General features: G+C 37.6%; 2 protein-coding genes across 3 annotated transcripts; one reads left to right on the top strand and one right to left on the bottom strand.

Annotated features, from left to right (window-relative positions):
- Positions 1-5,130: 5,130 nt before the first annotated feature.
- Positions 5,131-21,174, top strand: LOC117784744. Its single transcript, XM_034622552.1, has 10 exons — positions 5,131-5,444; positions 5,975-6,076; positions 12,978-15,157; positions 16,240-16,370; positions 16,661-16,891; positions 17,902-18,013; positions 18,082-18,335; positions 20,239-20,532; positions 20,598-20,641; positions 20,705-21,174. The coding sequence occupies exons 3-10, from the start codon at positions 13,695-13,697 to the stop codon at positions 20,774-20,776; spliced, it is 2,601 nt and encodes an 866-aa protein (XP_034478443.1). The 5' UTR covers positions 5,131-5,444; positions 5,975-6,076; positions 12,978-13,694; the 3' UTR covers positions 20,777-21,174.
- LOC117784747 lies at positions 8,604-22,657 on the bottom strand. Of its 2 annotated transcripts, XM_034622555.1 has the most exons (5): positions 22,296-22,657; positions 22,158-22,243; positions 21,482-21,632; positions 21,254-21,414; positions 8,604-8,622 (listed from the first exon to the last, which is right to left on the bottom strand). In XM_034622555.1, exons 1-4 carry the CDS (start codon positions 22,570-22,572, stop codon positions 21,257-21,259), a joined length of 672 nt encoding a protein of 223 aa, XP_034478446.1. In that variant the 5' UTR covers positions 22,573-22,657; the 3' UTR covers positions 8,604-8,622; positions 21,254-21,256. The 2 variants fall into 2 exon arrangements, with proteins under 2 accessions (XP_034478446.1, XP_034478445.1); XM_034622554.1 differs by lacking the exon at positions 8,604-8,622 and having other exon boundaries at positions 21,177-21,414; positions 22,296-22,648.

The following is a 22,657-nucleotide window of genomic DNA, read 5'->3' as shown; positions in this document are numbered from 1 at the left end:
ACAATAAAATTTTACTCAAATTGCAGCTCAAAGACCTGAAAGGTAATCAACTGCAGGCAGACAGCAGTGTCGCCCCAAAGAGGAAAAGAGTGTGCAGAGAGAGAGAGAGAGGGAGAGAGAGAGAAATAGTTTTCTTCTTCAACGAGCATTGTACAAGGCGTTTCATAAAGCCCATTTGGCTGCACACAAAAAACACCCTCGGTTACGCATGCCCTGTTGAATCTGCTGCTGTCTGTCTTTATATTGTATAAGCCACAGACAGTCCCCCACATGACACATAAATATGTCGCATTTGAGTTGGAGTTGCTGTTGTTGTTACACAGACAATTGTGTAATTAACCACAAAGAAAATAAACAAGACAAAAAAAAGAGTAAAATGACAGGGGCATTAAAAATCTAAACGGCTTTTAGCTTTTCACAGATTCATTTCTTGAACTCAAAAAAACATTTCCATAAGCTGTTCGATTGTCTCTGCAAGGCATTTGGCAATCCAGTGACTCCCCCCCTTCTCCTTTTCCTTCTTGAAGTTAGGTCGGTCGCAGCTGACAAACTGGTTGACACCTTTTCTTCTGCCGGCGCCGAAATTGATTTATGACAGCCCCACAGCCAGCTGTCATATACGCTTCCATATCTCACAATAACTTTTCGGCCAGCACATTTGTAGTTCATATATTTTTTGTTTGTTTCAAAGCGCACAAAAAATGCCACTAATTGCCTTATGAAGGCAAATTTCTTGCTAAGCTCAGCCTGTGGGGCACGTGCCCACTGACAATCCAAATACACTGATAAAAAAAGGAATGTCTCTTAAACTAGTACAACCAGTCAATTTATTGATCAAATTGACTTTACGAATACTGGGAAATATGTTATTGTAAAAGAATGAAAATGTTTACCTCCAAATTTTAATTTCTCAATTTTAATACGTTAAGATGCGAATAAATTTAAATTGATTAAATTGATATTTCGCATCGAAATCGGATAAGTTTTGACTATGCTTTGGAAACTAAAAGTAATCAAATAAATACCAATAAATATTCATGTACATATATGTATATTATTCATTATATTTATAGGGTAATAAATTGCAAATTTTGGAATAAAGAACTATATGTCAACTGTACCAGATATATGATGAATCATTTTCTAACGCGGAAAGTTTTCAGTGTCCTCTAAATTTAGATGAGTATATTTAATTATCCGATTTGTATGTCCGGCTGTTTTTGATACATTTAAATAATTAATAAACAATTATGAGGAATTAGTCAAGCGTTGCTAATCGAATTAGAGTTAGATGTGATCGTCGTAGCAACAATCGTACGAGATGCACAAACAAATGACTTAAGGCACAAACTCGAAACTAAAACAACAGCCCAGAGCGTTGTTAATTCTTTTGTTAGAATTGTTAAAACAGGGGTGCTAAATGGCATCACGAGTTGGGTTTTTAGGCGCAGCGTAAGAAAACAGCGTGACAACAACAACAACAACAACAACAATAATAAATCGCATCTTGCGGGCAGCTGTTTATTTGCAGGGCCTGCAGTTGCGATTTTGCGGCTCGGGTTTTAGCTTACAGGCCGGTAGTTCATTATATCACCTCTGGGTGAAAGTGATGATGGCATTCGCAGCGATACACACACACACACACGCAAATGAAGCATGTGCGAACATTTTCCTGCCTCATCATTTTGGGTGCTTAACACAAACAAAAACGAGGTGGGAAGAGAGGGGGAAGTGAAGGGGAAGAGGGGGGGAAGAGAGGGGGAAGAGGGGGAGCTTGGGTGCAGCAACGTTGCAGTTGCAGCGTCATCAGTGAGCACCCTGTTTAACTCACAGCAAATGTATGCTAATCTCTCTGATTCTCTCTCTCTCTCACGCTCTCTCTCTCTCTCTCTGTCTTTGTTACAGCCGCAGTTTTTGTATGTGTGTCTATTGCATTTTTGTGCCGCTCATAAATATTTGTGTTGCCATTTTTTCAATTATCGATTTTTATTTGCTTTTGACGTCGAACTGTGAAGCGCAACTCTCAAAGACTTCCTCATTGCACATGCAGATGGAACCGAGACTTGGACTGTGACTGAAGCGGGAACGGGAGCTGACCATGAAGTGGATGGAGGTGATGCTGACGCTGGGACTGGAACTGAAGCTGTTATGCAGTCGACGCAAAATGTGACAGCATCTACAATAATGGATGCAAATTTGCCAGCGCTTTGTTTTGCCGGTGAAATCGAGCAGATTTGAAATATGAATATCCGTCAAATGAATGCGAGCATTAATATGAATATTCATAAATTATAAGCAAACAAACAGCAGTGGCTTTTATAAAGCTTTATGCAAAAAATAAAAGCAAAAATTGTGCCACCAAAAGCGAAATTAAGAGCAATTGCTACTCGAGTTTGCGGTTATCGCAGCGTTTATGATGTGTATGCAAATATTTGGCCCGGGTCACAGCACAAAAAACACTTTCCAACTGTCGCAAGCATCCGCCAGATACAGCAGCAACAACAGCAACAACAAGAGAAACGACAACATCAGCATCACCCGCGCCAATGCCAATGCCCATGCCCGCCAGCTGTAGTTGAAGTAGTCCCAGTAGTAGTATACAGATACAGATGCACGTACTTACAGATACAGATACATACACAGCTACAACTACAACTACCACAACAACAACTTCAGTTGTAGAAACGAGCTGTTGCTCCTTTCACTTTCAATTCGCCAGTGTGCAAAATGAGAGCAAAACGGACTTTAGCTCGCCAGCAACAAGGGGCGCACTACGATAACAACAACAATAACAACAACAACTCTTCAACAATCAAAATAGAAGAAATCGTTATAAACTTTTAACGCGATGATTCATCTAAAGTTGAAGGCAACGGATGTTGTTTGCGCTGTCGCCATCGTCTTCATTTTTGTTGTTTTTCCAAAGGCCATTTCACATGCGTGCGAGTGTGTGTGTGTGCGTGTGTGTGTGTTTGCTACCTCATGTGATGTGAGCTGCTTTTTGTCAACTGCTTTTTGGGAGTTTCCCTCGCCCCGTTGACTGTTGAGATCAAGGCTCCTTGGCATAGCCTTGACGTTGAATCGTTGAGCATTCAGCACAAGTTCGTTGCCTAAGTCTTTCGTTTGTATCTTTGTATATTTGGTCAACATTGAACGCTCAAGTGGTTAGGTTGAAAGATGAACTACTGTTGAAAATACATTCGATTCAAGCGGAATTAGCCCGATAAGTACATGCGATCTTGTTGCAACTCATAACCTCAACTGAGGTCAAGAAAAGACACGGAAAAAAGTCAAAGAAACTGCGAGAGCTTTCCATATAGTTTTCGCTCTTACATCTAAAGTTATCTAAGATTTATAATATTGAATTTTTAATGCCTTTAGGTATTTTATTATTCATAAGCCCTAAAACGATGTCAAAAGAATATTCAGTCTTTAATTTAATCTTTATTAAAATAAACGAAATTTCGAGCAATTGTCATGTTACCTTGAACTGCGTGCCAGCTCTGTTTAAGTTGTTAACGCCATTTCTTAGTCAAGATAATAGACAATAGAGCAACTCGAATCAGCGCTTCGATGTAAAGACTCTTTTATGTGCATTTGACAAGGTGCTCGGGCGATCGTTTATATTTCAATCGCATTGACGCGCCTAACTGCAATTAGCTGTCATAGTCAAGTCACAGACATGTCACAGCCTGTCAAAAAGCATTAAACATGTCGATGCTTTTGTTGTTCTGTTTGTCAGGCTGTTTTATTTATTTTATTTTTTATTTTTTGTTAAGCCAAATATGTTTAATTGGCGCTTGTCATGGCTCGACAGTTGTTGGACTATGAAAATAAAATAAAGCAATGGCCAGTTTGTGCTTTTATTCGTACTTACTATTGACCATGGCGGCCAATGATGCCTTACGATGCTTCATAACATTGTAATTACAGCTTACGAAATACTCGCCTGTCGTTAGCTGCAGGGGTGCGTGGGGAATTCCCCTTGCCCCCTTTCCCCCACCCACCCCACGTCAGTAACTGAGAGGCGAGGGCGATGCTAAGGGAGCCGGCAAACGTCTGCTGTCTGCTGGTCGGCATTAAGCAATAATTGTTTGTAATAAGTATTTGTACAATGCGCTGGCTGTTACTGCCTTTTAATGCATATACTTACACTCACACAAACATACATGTGTGTATATATATACATATATACACCAACTCATCATCATCATCGTCGCAGTCCCCTTTCATATATTTGACGCTGTCTGTGCAGTTTATTGTTGCCTCATCGCCAACGCTGCAGCAGCAGTAACAGCAGCAACACCGCCAGCTGATTTTCCTTACTTTGCTTTGCTTAGCGCCGAAACAGTCAAAAAAAAAATTAAATATATCAGCAAGAGAGCGTTAGACGACTGGCAGACACCCTGTAATCAGTTGATAAATAACTATGGCTGAATTACTGCTATGATATAAGTTAAAATGTACTCAACTGGAATAAATAATAGATAAATAATAAATAAACAAAAAAAAAATAATAATAATAAATAAATGATAATAAATAAATAAACAAACAAACTATAAATAAATAATAAAGAAATAAACTATAAATCAATGATAAAGAAATAATTAAAACAAACATAAACATACCTTACATCGATATAAATAGGACGATAGAAACAGCTATTTCAACAAAATCCTCTCTTCGTACTATTAATTATCTAATCTGTAACTTGTAGCCTCTATTCGGATTGCAATAGGTTCGCTCCTTCAACAAATGTTGTTTCTTTTATATATAATATTGTAATAGACTTTCAATTTCTTTATCCTTTCAATCAAACATAAAATAATTGTATAAATAATTTATTTTAATTGCATAACTAATTTAACTTGGAAATAAATAACTAAATAAATTAAAGTCGTTTTATCATAACCTCTTAAAACATTTTTTTACTGGGCATAAAAAGCGCACACAAGAGTAGGAAGAGACAGCAGCAACACGAACAGCGGCAGCGACCAAAGCTGCAAGCAAGCATCAGCGGCAGAGGCAGCGGCAGAGGCCGAGGCAGCGGCAGCGGCAGAGGCAGCAACAGCAGCTTCAGTCAGCTTTAACGTCTGCGCTTGCGTTCAGACTTCTTTGAGACTTCGCTCAAGAAGGTCGTGTGTGCGCTCGCTTTAAAAGCTCAAAGCTTTGCTTCGTTTCATTTCATTTCGTTTCGTTTCGGTTTCGTTTCGTTGTGTTTCGTTTGATTTAAATTCTTTTGCAACGCCAGCTCGTTCGTCTTTCGTCGTGTTGCTTGAGCGCGCAATCGTAAGTGTTTGTTTGTGTGTGCATGTGTAGGATATGTCAAAGGACCTGCAAATTCAAGGAATATAAAAAAACGATCAAATAAACCATTTGAATTGGTAACAGAAGTTGAAAACTGAGATATTACTATTGCTAAATTGAGTGTGCTTATCATTGAGTGAGTGGAGTGATACTGTTAGCAATTGGATAGCGATTGAAATGCATTTTGGTTGCATTGGGATTGAATTGGGATTGGTTTGACTTGCTGCTGTTGTTGTTGTGGTTGTTTGTGTGTGAGTTGCAATTTCGTTTTCATTGCGGCTGCTGCAGCGCGCCTGACAGTGAAAGTGATTTGATTTTGCAATTTCAGTCCGAGTTGCAATCGCAATCTCAAGCTGTTGTTATTATTGGCGTTAGCTCTCAGCTGCTGCATGATTTGATCTGTTCGGTATCATTATATTCCATTTTGTTTATATATACAGCTATACAGTTTTATGGCTAGTAAATCAAATCATAACAAAACGCAACGCAATACAAAACGCTCAGTCAAGCCAAACCAAGCCAAAACCAAAGCAAAACCAAAATGAAAATACAAAATTGCAGCTAAAATCGCTAGCAATTTCCAATGGAATTTTGTTGCATTTGATTTTTTATCTTTTTTCTTAAAATACTCGTATCTAAAAGCGTGTTTTTCTCACTGTGCTTCAGTTTATCACAGCCAAAACAACAAAAACATCAATAAGCGATACAACAACTACCCACACACATACAATTTATAACTTTGGATTAATTCTGCAAATAAATCGTTGGGTAAGCCTAAGCCATACACACAAATTAATTCGATATTCAGGTATTGCCACACACTCACTCCTACAGTGACACAAATGCGAGCAGTAACTAATCAAATGTTCATAAATTTCACATTCAATCAACATTTATTAGCAATCGACGTTGCGACGATGATTAAATCATTCAAATTGCAACAGCGCACGAACCGCAAAACCAAAAAAAAAAAACTTACAAACGAAATGAAAGAAAAATAAAAAACTGAAATGAAATGAAAACTAAAGCGTCATTATCTAATATATCTTGCAATATTCATAGATATGTATGTATGGGTGGCGTAGCATAACGCGTAAACATGGCGTGCTCTCTTGCAACATGTTGCACGTATTCGAGTTAGACGCTAGAAAAATGCAAACAGGCTAAGAAACTGGACATGGCAGTTACCGCAGTATTTATAGCGATTTGCTTAAGAAACTGTTGGAATTCAAATAATTTGAAAAGAATTACTGAAAAATATGTGCACGATTATCGAATGCACGATAATATATTGTTCAATGATTGACAACTTTGATAACTTGATTTTCTTATTATAAAAATAATATTTAACTAATACAACTCAAGAGCATTAAAATCATTTCAAAATATGTTTAATAAACAGCACTATTTATTTAATATTTTAAAGTGTTTTTTTAATTCTCTGCAATCCTTTTGTATTTATTTTTTTAATCTGTTAATCTATGTGAATTGTTGCTTGTTGATTACTTGCTGTCAATCGAAATGAGACATGTTCATATATAGTAAAGCAAGTTGTCGATCCAAATTTGTCAAATTGTATTGTATTAATTATATTTCGACAACATTCGGGCTTGTTAATTGTTATATAATAAACATTTGCAACAAACACTAGCATTGAATAATAAATAAACCAACCGAAAACGACAAAAAAAAAACCATGTCAAGTCGCCTATAAAAATGAACGAAAATGCAAAAACGAAAACAACCAGGAAAACATAAATAAAAGTGCGTTGAAAAAAGGGCAAACAAGAAAGATGCATAGAGGGAGCGAGAGAGAGTGAGAGAGAGAGAGGTAGAGATGCAACACAAAAGCAAGCGTCGAAAACTTAACCCAAATTTGCTTAAACCACAAGACGGCCCAAAAAACTTAAATTATTTGGCAACGTTTTTATAGTCTGGTCGAAGCTTTGTCTTGTGTTTATACAATATCAGCATATATGCATACGTTTATATGTATTTGTGTATGACATGAACTTCATTATCAGCAAAACGCCGCCAACGCCGTCGATGTCGTTTTTTTTTTGTTTTTTTTCTCCTTTTTGTATTTTTTGGTAACATCTCTTTTCTTTCTTCTTTGGCTTTTTCATTTCATTTCATTTCGTTTTTTTTTTTTTTTTGTTTTCCTGAAGTGGTTTTATTTTATTTTTTATTTAGGGCTTTGCTTATTGCATAAGCGGAGAAACTCGTATTGCTCTGCCTGCTCTTTAGAGCATGTTATATATTGAGTTGGTGCCTCGTTGTTGTTTTTGTTTTTCTTAGTGCTGCTGTATTACGAAAGACTTAAGACACAAACCTGAGAACTTTCCTCGCCTGACACAAATTACTTAATTTAAGGCGCATTTTTATACCCTGTATACAGACACCAGTTGAGGGTATTTGGTACAAAATAATTAGCTGTCGAATGGAATCAAATATTGATCAGAAGTTTTATCATAATATTACCCGTACAGGGTATCTGCTGGTCTAGCAGTCTTTGGTTAAGCATTCTTATCGCTATGATTATGGTGTTGCAGTGGTCAAAAAATTCAAAATCCGGTTGGGCATTTCAGGCCGCGACCCTTTTAAAAATCATCTGGTAATAAACCTAAATTTCCGTTCGTACGAGAAACAAGTTCCGCCAAATTGTGACCATGGCAATGGATTTCTTACTCAGCTGCTTGGCTTTTTCTCTGGTTGTTTATTGTTTATGTAAATAGCTATTTGATTGTGTATTTTCTTTCATTTCTCTCGTTTTCTTTCACCTTTGCATTCGCCTGACTTATGTAAAGCAATCGAAAAATGTAAATGATTTCTCAATGCGCCTCTACATTTTTCGACTCGCAATCGATTATGCATTCATTTTGCTTGTTAATTGGATGATGGCTACTGTTTTCTTTATTTACTTTTATAGATCTAATGATTAATCTAAATTGATTAGCATGTGTAGAAGATTTCAGTTCAAGTTATTTTCGGTTAGTTTTTGGCAGCTTTTAGCGGTTAGTGACCGGATTCTGTCTCTCTCTCTCTGTAATTTGCAGGAGTTGTTATATATTAGATATTCGTTTTTTAGTTTTATGGCGCTTATCTAATGCACAGTTGCTAAAAAAAAAGCCATAAAACCATAAATCGCACACCCAAACTCAACTGTGCAGCAGATTTGTTAATACTTGTATTGCAAATCGTACAACAGGTGGCGCTAATTACATAAGTATTATCAATTTATAAAACTTGTTGCTGCGATTTGCATGCAATGCTTATGCTATGCAATGTTGTTGTAGTTGTTGTTGTTGTTGTTGCTGTTGATGTTGCCAATGCTTCTTAACACATTTTGCTGTCGGTGTCGACTTCACACATTCGTAACAATTGCGCAGCAGGCGCGTGTATTGAATATTAATTAACACTCCCTCTCTGCCTCACTGTTTTTCTCTTAATGTCTTTCCTCGTGGGGTGTTCCCCTCTTGCCGTCTATCAGCGTACATCTATTGATTATGTAGCGCGGCGTGCGCCGCCTTCGATGTGGCAACAACACTTTGGCCTGGGCCCAAATTACTAGTTACTCTTACAGCGGCACTTACCTTACCCAATAGCTTTTCACTGCGTTGTGTGTGGAGTGTGTGTGTGTGTGTTTACTTTTGGCCTGGCTAAATGTGCCAATGGCATGACACCAATTTACCATCGATATGCGGCTTTGTTTAGAGTTCAGCTAAGCTGCTGACCCACTTGAGTGTGTCTCTATCTCCCTGTGTGTGTGTGTGCGTGTGTGTGTGCATGTATGGGAAAGTCAAACGTTTCGACCTTTTTGCTTTGGCCAGACTTTAAGCATTTGCAATTGGTCAATTGCTAACGATTTAAATAATTGCCACAAATTGTAAATGTCTACAGTCTGAGATCAACTAGAAAATAAAACATAGTTATATTATGCAGATTAGTTGAAAAGTAAAAGAGTTGGATCTATAATAAGTGTTCCAAGCATTAACAAATATTCATTACTTTTATGATTTTATTTAATTACTCTATTTAGTTATCCAATATTCTTTATAGTCATGCACTTGTTTTTAGAAATTTATAATTTTCTCCAATTTATTATATTTATTTCAAATATATGTTTATTTAAAAAACTAATCTAAACGTTAAAATTAGCAATAGTTACAAGTATTTTAAATATAAATACTTCTTATTATTGTATTTACATTATTTAAATGATACGTGTAGTTCGGTAGAAATTTGAATTTTTATAGCCAATTTAAAGTTGAAAGTTTTTGCATTTGACTTTTACACACTCTTGTCTAATCGGCAGTTAAGATAAAACTTCAATTTTCTGGCAAGTTTTGTGCAAGTTTTCATAATTCATTTCTGCAATCGTGTGCAATTTAAGCAATTTGTGGCAATGTTCAACTACACACACACACATACACAATTTTCCATAGGCTGACATTTATTTATTTATGCGCAACTCGTCAGCGGCACAAACGAGATGCGACAGTAGCGATAAGCATCATCAACAACAACAACAACAACAGCAACAACAACGACTTGTGACAAATGCAACAACGAACAAAGCTAACAACTTTTTGGCCATTGTTGTTTGCCATCATTTTGTGATTTTGTGCATTTGGAATTGTATTTTTTATTTAAATTGCGTATTTACATTTTACGAAGACGTTGAAAAAAGAGTTGAAGAAACCACAACACGCCCCAGACACGCACACACACACACACACACAGCTGGCAGAGAGAAGGCAACGTTGCGTATACGCAATGCAATGTATCCGCATCTTCAGCACATTTAAAATGCATTTATCTCAATTACGAATAAAAGTCAAGGAAAAAAAAAACACAAAAACAATAACAAAATTGCTTGTTTACAGCGCATTGTTAGCAACAAAAACAACGGCAGCAATGAGAAGAAGAAGAAGAAGCAGAAATAAAACTTTCACTAGGCACAGCGCAAAAGTAAAACAAAGTGCACATGTAGATAAAAGTCAAGCACAAAAGAAGGGCTCCAATAAAAAATAAAGAGGAGCAGCAGCAACAATTGTTAATTAAAACAAATAAACTGGCAGACAGTAAAAATGAATGTGAATTATGCGTGCAGCAAAGTAAAACACACAACAACAGCAACAAAAAGAGAAGTGTGAAAACGAGGCAAATAAAAGAAATGAAATAAGATTAAATGAGAGAAAGAGAGAAGCGAAAGGCAGCAAACAGAAAGAAGTAAAGCCAGTTTCCGGCGTCCTTCACAAGGCCGTTGCAATAATTGATGCCGCTTCGCCCAGCGGCTGCTCAAGATGTTGATGATAATGATAATGAAGATGATAATGATGACGTTGATGCTGCTGAAGCAGCTGCTTCATTGTAAACATTTTCAACGCAGCTTTATATAACATACAATAAATAATTTCGTTAAAGCGCCACTTTTATTTATTTTTTGCATATAATTATGTTTGCTTTTCCAACACTGCACAACTTTAAGCAACTTGCGACACTGCCTGGTTGCATCACAGCATAAGTCGCGCAAATCGTGTATTTCAACTATATGTACACACGAACATATTGCTATATATTTATTTGGAAAATTCCGCAACTTGTGGACAAACCAGTTGAGGCGCCATTTCAGGCACTTTTCAGATTTCATAATCAAAAAGAAATATATTAAATCTATCAGCCTCGCTGCAAATGTGTTAAACATTATGCAAAACAATCTTCATGGCTGCTAAAGGAAGTAAATAACAACAACAATAACAACAACAACAACATGTCTGCCGTCTAGTCACGTTTCATTCGTGTCGCTTCCTGGTGACATGACCTGAACCCTGCCCCCGGCCTTCGACTCAACTCGTGTCCTTCCGCACATAATGGAAATCTCCTTTGCTGGCAAATCAAGTTCAAAATGTCTACGCCAGCGTCAGAGGAAGCACAAGCAGCAACATCGCTAACGACAGCAATAACAACAACAACAACAGCAACAACAGCAACAACAATAGACGCTTAGGCATCTCTAGCTGCCCGCGTGGTGCTTGAACTCGAAATGAAAGTGAAAATGCGCTGGCTGCGACGCCGACGCCGACGCCAACAGCGACGCCGACAGCGACGTCGACGATTGCAACGCAGCTGAGCGCAAAAAGTTGCCAACTCTTACTTTCAAAGCAGTTGCTGCTGTTGTTGTTGTTATTATTATTGTTGTTGCTGCTTCGTTGACCACACAAATAAGCAACAACAAAGAACGCTGCAATTTCAGCAAGTCGACTGTAGAATGCTCTTACTTCAAGTGAAAAAAATTATTATATCTATCAGTTACAAAGGCAAGATTAGAGGTATTATTAAATGATGGATTGGATAAAAAGAGACGTATTATTAAATGATTGATTGGAAAAAAAATCAATTTCTGTTCAAAATTACAGAAAAATACTTAAACAATTTCACAATTTATTTAATTTAATTTTGTTTACATGAATAGACTAGTTTTTAAAAATTATTGCACTTGTCTCAAATTGATAAAATAAAAGACGATAGATGGAATATAAATATAAATAAAATAAAAGAACAACATAAAAAAAATTGTTTATTAAAGTTAAAAATAGTTATTAAATAATTAAAAAAAAAACGAAACGCAGCTTGGGGAAATAAGGAAAAAAATTCGTATGAGGTGATAAAAAGTAAACTTTAATATATATATTATATTATACAAAAGCTTTGCCATTAACAGCTTATTTGACAGAATATTTAAATAAATATAATGATAATGATTTACAGTAAATGCAAACAAAAATATATTTTATACTCATTAGCTATCCAAAGACTATAAAATATAAAAATGTAAAATAAGTTATTGGAAATAAGTAAAATGAGTAACTTATTTAAATGAATTATATAAATATTTATAAATGAAACTGCAGCAATTATATTCATGAATAACTCAGAGTGTTGGGCTGACTAAACGAAGGCAAATGCTCAAGAGTTTTGATTGGAGCACATTGTGAATGCAATTGCAAGTTGGTTTTGCTATTATTGCAGTCATTCATTTCCTTCTATCGTTAAACGTAAAAATAACTTGAAAAACTGAAAAAGAAATTGAAAAAAATAAACTAAAAATAAAAGTAATTCGAATTTACCGCTTTCCAGCGGCTTAAAGCGACTTTTATTTTTGTTAACTGGTTTTTTGGCGCTGTTGCCAAAAGTCAGCTGCTGTTGTTGTTGCTGTTGTTGTTGCTGTTGCCGCGGTTTGTGACCGAGGAAACGCATGCGGTTAACAGCTTGCAACTGCTGATGCTGCTGCTGCTGCTGATGTTGCATGCCACCAGTTGATGCTTCAAGCTGATGCTTAAATCGGTAATTTGCAATTAATTTGTTGTCGGTTTAATGTGCTTATAATGCGCAAATCGTTGATTAAAACTGCCAGATGAAAGCTCATTTGAGCGTTTAGATGTGGCTAATGGCCATGCCCCCCATTACAAGCGCCGCCCACTTCCCTCTACATGCCACAACGCTTTTGATAATATTGTGATAATATATGTGTGTGTGTGTGTGTGTGTAGAAGATAAACACACCCACATTTAGTGTCATGCCTGTAGTCATTTAATGGCCAAAATTGTTGTTTTCTTTAAATACACGTAAATACCAAACCGTTAACTTTTTGTTTTTTGTCTTGCAGGCAATTAAGGAAGTAATTTGTGGCTGTCGATTTGTTGCTGTTGTCGTCGTCGTCGTCGTTGCAAGATCATCAGCCAAGCAGCGTCATGAATGCAACCACATGAAACGTCGGCTGTTGAAGCGTCAACAGCAATTGCCATAATTGCCATTGGAGCAGCAAACATACAACAAACACACACACACACACATACGGATACACACCCCAGAGCTGCAGGCAAGGAGTCCAATAACCGCACCACCCAACAACAACAACAACAGCAACAACAGCAACGAAACTTGCCACACGAGATATCCGCGGCAGGCACAAATCCAATTGCCAGCTTTGTTGGCTCCTCGAAACTGAATTGTAACAACGCGTTGCAAAGCATCGGGCGCCGGAAAATCCCAAAGCCCAAAAAAACAAAAACAAATAGAAAAACCTGTGCAGAGAGAGAGAGAGAGAGATCAATGAACGCGGCACGCAGCTGACAACAACAGCAACAACAACAACGGCGCAACGAAGCATACAAAAAAAAAACAAAACGGGCCAGCATTTGGCTTGGCAACGTTCAAGTTCAAAATCGCCATAACAACAACAGCAGCAGCAGCAACAAGCATTGCAACTGCCACAAGCAGGAAGTTGCACAGCTGCACCTTAATTGGGCGCAGTGTCATTACCAACACAACAACAACAACAACTACAGCTACAACAACACACGCTCATCCCGCTCAATGTAAGATGTTAGTGACCAACAACAGCAACCAGAGCCAGCGCCGCCAACACCAACACCAACACCAACACAGCAGCAACAGGAACAACAGCAGCAACAGGAACAACAGATGCTGCCACAACAACAGCAACAGTTGGCAACACCTGAGTCTCAGCCTGCTGCTAAGCTGCAGCCTGTTGCAGCTGGGCAATGCCACAGCGAGCAGCTCGACGGCAGCAACAGCATTGCTGACGGGTCAACAGTTGGCGCCGTGGCAAACAACCGCCTCGTTTCACACGACGCCAACGGCGGCGCCACAAGCACGCAATCTGTATGCGCCATATCAGCGCTTTAGTCGGCAGGACGACATCAGCTTTAAGGATGTGCGACAGCGCACAGATGGCAGCATTGTGCAATCCTTTGGTTCCTATCGCACAGCGCGTCAATCGACGCCAACAGCAACATATGCGCAGCGTCGCTCCGATGTGGAGATTATACCTGCCCCATCGGTGGAGCTGCCACAGAGCGAACTGATTACGATACCCAAGCAGCTGGTGCCCACGCTGCCGGAGAATGTGACACGTCAGGGACGCAGACGCAACTACATGTACATTCCACTGCAGTCGGAGGCGGAGTCGGGCACGGCTGCCACGCTGTTGCAGCTGCGACCCAGTCACAATGCCACACTGGCTGCTCTGGGGCCACCGGCCGATGGCGTTGCTGCGGCGGCACATGAATTTGGTGCCGCATTGGCGGCACAGGCGGAGCAGCAACAGGAGCGCACGGAACGCAGCGATCTTGTGGCGGCTGCCAGCTCCACGGACCGATTGGAGTATGCCGAGCCGGAGAATACGAGTCGCCGTGTGGGCTTTCAGTTTCCCAGCTACAGTTTGAAGCCGGCGAATCCATTTTATCCGCAGGCCTATCGCGAGGACAGCCCCATCTTTGAGGAGAGCAGCGCTGCTGGAGGCGCCTATGAGCCGCAACCCTACAGCGAAGATGCCCCGCCCACGCCCACACAATACGAGCCACATGAGACGCGCCACACGCGGCAGCTCTACTTCGACTCGGATGTGTCGCCCTCGAGCTTCGAGTTTCCCGGTTTGGTGGCCAATTCCAAGCCGCACACACTCAATGCCGCCGTTGCCGCTGGCAAACTTTATCGCGATGATGTTACCAAGTTTGGCGATATCAATGGACCCATCACCGCCTTGCCACAGCGCCTGCAGCGTGGCCTCTACTTTGGTGACACGGAATTCCGCACTGGACCCAGTCCCATGCGACAGTTTGGGCCACAGAAGGCCTTCAACGAGTACGTGGCACCCGGCGACTATCAGAGCTCCCGCAAGAGTCGCTACTTTCCCTACAAGTCGTCGCGCAGTCCCCGCGTCGTCTTTCCCACCAATGATAATGTCGGCACCACCGGACCCAGCGGAGGAGGCAGTGCACCATCCGGCACAGGCGTCTACTTTAGCGACAACATTGCTTTCAGGTAAGTTTGCAAGGGATTATACAAGTTTAATGTGTAGTAGTATAGGGAAAGTGGTTGATAAAGGACATTAAAAACAAGTCGGAAAGGCTATGGTCGAGATCCCTTGAATACCTGTTACTTATTTCAATATACATATTAAAGTTCTTAATAGAAATAACTACATAACAAAAACTACTGCATACTTTTGGGTGCTTGTATTGCCGTAAATTTTAATAACTTTGGTTAGCTATTACTTGCGGTTCTACTTCTTCTAACTTGCTGCGATTAAGTGAGATCATAGATAATATTAAAAGATTTCGTTAATTACTATAAAAAGCGTATTATACAATAAATGTATACAGTATTAAAGAAGGAACATTTTAGCTTGAAAAGTGAAAAATTTATTAATATTCAAAGGAATTTCTAAGCTATTTTGTAAGATAAATAATAAGAAAAAAATTCAAATAGTAGGTAAAATCTTTTACAACATTGCTTTCAGGTAAGTTTGCTAGGGATTATACAAGTTTAATGTGGAGGAGTAGAGAGAATAGGATGATAAAGGACATTAAAAACAAGTCGGAAAGGCTATAGTCGAGATCCCTTGAATACCCGTTACTTATTTCAATATATATTAAAGATCTTAATATAAATAACTACATAACAAAAACTACTGCATAGTTTTGGGTGCGTGTATTGCCTTAATTTTTATTAACTTTGGTTAGCTATTACTGCCGTTCTACTTCTTCGATCTTGCTGCGATTAAGTGGGATTATAGATAATATTAATAGTAATCGTAAATAACCATAAAAAGCGTATTATTCACTATAAATTTCTACAGTATTTAAGACAGAATAACTTAATGAAAACTGGGCATAGAAATTACAATAGAAAAACTTTGAGATTTGGTTATATACTTATATCAAAATTTTTATATATGAAATTTATGAAAACTTTAACTTAAAAAGTGAAAAATTATTTATTATTCGAAGTAATTTCTTAGTTTTAATATTAATTAAAATAAATACGTATTAAAGTACAGAATTCAAATAGTAGTTAAAATCTTTAACAATTCTTTTTTCTCACTCTACCTTTTTCTCCCACAGAGATCAAAACTTTGGCATTAATGAATTGGCTGCCGTTCAGGATGTGCGCAATGATTTTAGCCTGCAGGATCTGGACAGCGCTGCGGAGGCAACGAGCAGTCCCCAATCGGCCAGCACATTCAAGGAGAAAGGTAAGAGCCAGAGTCTCTAGATCGAAAGTCAACACTTGGGCTTGTCGTTTAAGTTAAGCTTCAGTTAGTGTTGCTGCTGCTACTGCTACTGTTGCTGTTGCTGTTGCTGCTACTGCTGCTGGGAACTGCTTGCACTAGGCCTAATTGTCCCACATAAAAAACACATCCCAAAAAAGTCTCTCTTCACATATATTTAGATAGACACCCATACACATGCATACATACACATACATACACCGCCTACATGTTGCTCTCATCATGAAATACATTCCAAAAAACCATTTCGACAGTCGACATCTCATCGGACATGGAGTGCCAGCATCGCGGCGGTACCTGTGAGTTCTTTTTAGGCTGCTGGCTATCCGGTGGCCTCATACAGGGCACTTGCAACGGATTGCTGCGGGGCTGTTGCCATCGCACCGCCAAATCGGCTAATTTGCGAAGCTCGGACTATGTTGGCAATACGGTTGATCTGACCGATTTGCCACAAAAGAACTTTGGACCGGTCAACAACGAACCCAGTGAGTGTGGCAGCGTCTCCTCAAAAACCAAAAAAAATAAATAAATAAATACATACTTGCAACAACAAATATTTAGCCCAAGCACGTGCACACTAAAAAAATAAAGTAATACAACAACTACAACTATTTGCAGAGCAACCAGCTTGCCACTTTTGGATTCCAAAAAAATAATAAATATTTATTTTTTGCATGCATTACTTTTTTCATTTTTTGTTTTTGTCTAACAAATAATTTTGTTGATTTTTGTTTGCTTTGCTTTTATGATTTATTTGTTAACGTTAGCGCTGTTATTAATGTTGTTGTTGTTGCTGTTGTTGTTGCACCATCAATTTTGTAGTCTGCTTTAATTAAGCTGCAATTTGTTTGTTACTTTAAGACACGCTACTAAAATAAAAAACACAACAACGAACAAAAAAAGAAACGCCTCTCAAATGAGGCGCCAAGCGAAATGAAAATGCCGCCAAATGCAGTGGGAAAATGTAAGAGATGAGAGATATTGAAACTGAAAATCTTAGCTGCCACAGCATGCGCATGTTAATTAGCCAAGTTAATGATAATTAAGACACATTTACACATCATTTAATAGCATGGCGAGCAGCAAGAGAGCTCCATGTCCAAGCGACCTACGAGAATGCCACTTGCCCCTTTCCCTTCCTCTTCCTCTATCACTCCCCCTCTTCCCCCTCCTTCCTTTCCCTTCAATCAACAACAACGACTAGAAAGTTTGAACGCCTCCTTATACTACAGTTCACAGATCACAGAAATTGCGGGCAGTTTCCAAGCGGCTTTATTTGTTTTTTTATTTTCTGTTATGTGGCATGCAACACACACACACACACACACATACAATCCGCCTGCTCCCACTGCCGCTAACTCTGCTCACCTTAACGCTTCTGTTGCCATGTTTGCTACTAACTCTTGTACTATAATTTCTCAGCCTGACCTGACTGCTAACCCCACACAATCTCCTCTCTCTCTCTTTCTTTCTCTCTCTCGCTCACTCGCCACAGGCTGTGGCATCTCGCTGGCCAAACAGACCGCACAGCGTCGCATTGTGGGCGGTGATGATGCCGGCTTTGGCTCCTTTCCCTGGCAGGCATACATACGCATTGGCTCCTCCAGGTAAGTGGCAACAACAACAACAATAACAACAATAGTTTCACCTTCACATTCTCGTTGTTGTGTTGCAGATGTGGTGGCTCGCTGATCTCGCGTCGTCATGTGGTCACTGCCGGGCATTGTGTGGCACGTGCCACGCCCCGTCAGGTGCACGTCACGCTGGGCGATTATGTGATCAACTCGGCCGTGGAACCGCTGCCCGCCTACACCTTTGGCGTCCGTCGCATCGATGTACATCCGTATTTCAAGTTCACACCGCAGGCGGATCGCTTTGATGTCTCCGTGCTGACGCTGGAGCGCACAGTTCACTTCATGCCACACATAGGTAAAGCAACAACAACTTGCCACATGAATAATCCTTTATTTTACTTTACTGATAATTTTTTAAAATAAGCATCAATAATATTGACTATTTTTGAGTAAAAAAATAAAACGACAACTCGCACTTGGATGAATCTTAATCCTAATCTGATCTATATATATTCCAGAAAACGTAATCTTTATAAGTTTTATTTTTCAAAGTAACATAGTAATGATTGCTTGATGACTTTTAAAAATAGGCATCAATAATAATGACTATTTTTGATTTAAAAAAAATAAAACGACAACTTGCCACTTGGATAAATCCTAATACTAATCTGATCTATATATGTTCCAGAAAACCTAATCTCTATAAGTTTTATTTTTTAAAAATAACATAGTAATGATTACTTGATGATTTTTAAAAGTATGCATCAATAATAAGGACTATTTTCGAGTAAAAAATAAAATGACAATTTGCAACTTGGATAAGCCCTAATACTAATCTGATCTATATATATTCCAGAAAACGTACTCATTATAAGTTTAATTTAAAAAATAACATAGTAATGATAACTTGATAATTTTAAAAAATAAGCATCAATAATAATGACTTTTTTTGAGTTAAAAAATATAACGACAACTCGCTACTTGGATAAATCTTAATCCTAATCTGATCTATATATATTCCAGAAAACGTAATCTCTATAAGTTTTATTTTTTAAAAATAATCATCAATAATAATGAATATTTTTGAGTTAAAAAAATAAAACGACAACTTGCCACTTGGATAAATCTTAATCCTAATCTGATCTATATATATTCCAGAAAAATCTCTATAAGTTTTATTTTTAAAAATAACATAATAATGATTACTTGATGATTTTTAAAAATAAGCATCAACAATATTGACTATTTTTGATTTAAAAAAAAATAAAACGACAACTTGCCACTTGGATAAATCCTAATACTAATCTGATCTATATATATTCCAGAAAACGTAATTATAATAAATTTTATTTTTTATTTTATGATAACTCGATGATTTTTAAAAATAATCATCAATAATTATAACTATTTTTGAGTAAAAAAATAAAACGACAACTCGCCACTTGGATAAATCCTAATTCTAATCTGATCTATATATATTCCAGAAAACGTAATCTCTAAAAGTTTTATTTTTAAAAATAACATAGTAATAATTACTTGATGATTTTTAAAAATAATCATCAATAATATTGACTATTTTTGAGTAAAAAAATAAAACGACAACTCGCCACTTGGATAAATCCTAATACTAATCTGATCTATATATATTACAGAAAACGTAATCATTATAAGTTTTATTTTTAAAAATAACATAGTAATAATAGTTTGATGACTTTTGAAAATAAACATCAATAATATTGACTATTTTTGAGTAAAAAAAATAAAACGACAACACGCCACTTGGATAAATCCAAATACTAATCTGATCTATAGTATATATATTCCAGAAAACGTAATCATTATGAGTTTTATTTTTAAAAATAGTAATGATAACTTGATGATTTTAAAAAATAAGCATGAATAATATTAACTATTTTTGAGTAAAAAAAAAAAAAAACACATATAATCACTACCTCGATTTTTATATTTTTGATCAAAATAAAACTCAATTGCAACTTATGGCATACGGGTAGAACTTTTTACAAATTTTGTTGCTACACAGAGAAACCACTCAAAGCCAAAAAAAGTAACAAACAATTGCAAAAATGCACTTGAATTTTATTTTGATCATAAAAATAAAAATAGGAAAATGCAAAGATTTCATAGAATCGATCATTATGGTGTTTTTTTTTATCTTTCTTCTATGTCGTTAGTTTTTTAAATTAAAAAAATATGTAAATAATCATTATTTGTAATCTCTGATATATTCCACACTACAGCTCCCATTTGTCTGCCGGAGAAGAATGAGGACTTTCTGGGCAAATTTGGCTGGGCTGCCGGCTGGGGCGCCTTGAATCCAGGCTCGAGGTTGCGCCCCAAAACGCTGCAAGCTGTCGATGTGCCCGTGATTGAGAATCGCATCTGCGAGCGTTGGCATCGACAGAACGGCATCAATGTGGTCATCTACCAGGAGATGCTCTGCGCCGGCTATCGCAATGGTGGCAAGGACTCCTGCCAGGGCGACTCCGGCGGTCCGCTGATGCATGAGAAGAACGGCCGCTGGTATTTAATAGGTAACTTACCTTATCATCTCTTAAAAATGAGATTTAAGCTTACTCTGATATTTATTTTACACCAGGTGTCGTCTCGGCCGGCTATTCCTGTGCCTCCCGTGGCCAACCCGTAAGTATTAATACCCAAAATATTACTTAAAGTACTCAATTTAATTTCTCAACTTAATTACAGGGTATCTATCATCGTCTGGCCTATACCGTGGACTGGGTATCCTATGTTGTCGGCCTGACAACTAATATTTAAGCTATGCAACTCGCGTCTAATTTATTTTAGCTCCAGCTGCAGCTTGCAACATGACGGGGCACGTTTTGTATATAATTCACTTTCCGGTTTCCTTTGACTTTTGCATTCTTTAATAATGTCTTAATTAATTTCTTTATTTATGCATATTTTTAATAATTCATGAACAAATTATAAAGCTAAACTTAAGAAAATGAGCAAGCCGAGTTCGCTAGAATTTAGAATTTTAGGCAGAAGATATTCCCCAAATTGAATATCGGTCGAATTATGCGATTTTCAAAATACTTTACTTAAACTAGAAATTAATTATTAATTAATTTACTTAGTCATATGCGCTGTTACGTAATTTTAAACTATTTATGAACTAATTTTTGTGTAAATAAATGATGTAAATGTGAAAATGACAGGCAACAATGTATCAAACATTTATTATCAAGTATACGTACTGTATACACATCATATATCGGATGATTGTTGTTCTTATTACTTGATGGGCATACGTGGCATATAAAGCGGCGTATACGGCATATTGGCAGCCCAAGCATGTTCCGCATCCTGGCAATAAAGTGGACCACAGTGCAGCTGTTGTTGCATGACGCGGAACAGGGTGAAAACCTCATGATATATCTTATAATAGATTACTGCGAAAAGAAGTATACAAGCAGAAGAGTCTAGTTGTAGAATAGTTGGGAAAATTCTAGCACTCACCCAATACCAGTGCAAAGACGAGCAAACACATTAAGAAACTAGACAGATCGATAAAGAGACCAGCCATGGCATAGAATACACCCAAATAAAGCCCGAAACCGAACATAACGCCATGATATATCAGCCAAGGATACAGCAGGCTGCTCGAGTCCTGGAAAGAGAACCAAAAGCTTAACAACAGAAAAATGATCTTTAATTTTTACATTTAAACTTTTATTCAACTTTAATATAGCGTCAAAAATAAAATTAATCAATATAGCATTTTTAAACTTTAATAATAAAATATATTAAATGCATTTAATTAATTAAAATAGATTTCATAACTATTTCTTTTTAAAATACTAAATACTTGAATTTAAAAAAATTTAAAAACTTGAATTTGAAGTTAAAAAACATTAAAACTTTTGGTAATCCATATTAATAGTAATTCGAAAATAATTTTTCTTTGTAAATTATATGAATAAACGTTAAACTTAACATGGCATTTTAAGTTTGAGTGGCTTTCACATTGGTTTAATTATAATTTTAGAATGGTTATGATCTTTAAGTATGTTTTCAGGTAAATGAAAGTGTTTTATATTTAATTTTAATACGTTTCCAAATTAATTTAAAACTGTAAAATATATATCTCAGAGGGCTATTAACAAGCTCTACCTCAAATTCGCCTCTGACTTACCCGAGCCACACCAATGAGCAGCAGTAGGCTGACGCCCAAGTTAATCAATGAAAGTCCATAAGCAACTGTGCTGAATGCAGCCAACACTACAAAGGATACAGTTTAAAGGAGTCACTTATTCTATAAGGGATTACTTACGATTCATCAGGAACTGCTGCTCTTTGTCTGTGGCATCGTTGAGCAGCAAATGTTTGATCAACAGTTCGACATCTGCTTGCATATTTATGATCATCAGGGAACTGAAGACTACCACACTGGATATGATGACTCCCAGCCAACCGATAATGATGGCATTGTACTTGAGATTCTGGCATTGCACATACGCAATGCTGCTGCCACATGCGGCAGCCACGCCCTGTGCTGCCGCCGTTTGGGCGGCTGCAGCTTCTGTTGTTGCTTTTGCCTTGCCCGACATGGCGAAGAGCTCAAACTAATTCAATTTCGATTTTTGGTTTATGTTGCGAGTATAATTTACTAACGAATATGATTGAGTGTTTCGA

The sequence above is a fragment of the Drosophila innubila genome, assembly GCF_004354385.1.
Source record: "Drosophila innubila isolate TH190305 chromosome 2R unlocalized genomic scaffold, UK_Dinn_1.0 1_C_2R, whole genome shotgun sequence".
Lineage (NCBI taxonomy): Eukaryota > Metazoa > Arthropoda > Insecta > Diptera > Drosophilidae > Drosophila > Drosophila innubila.
Note: the sequence above shows the minus strand (reverse complement) of the source record. Positions and strands in the feature narration are given on the sequence as shown.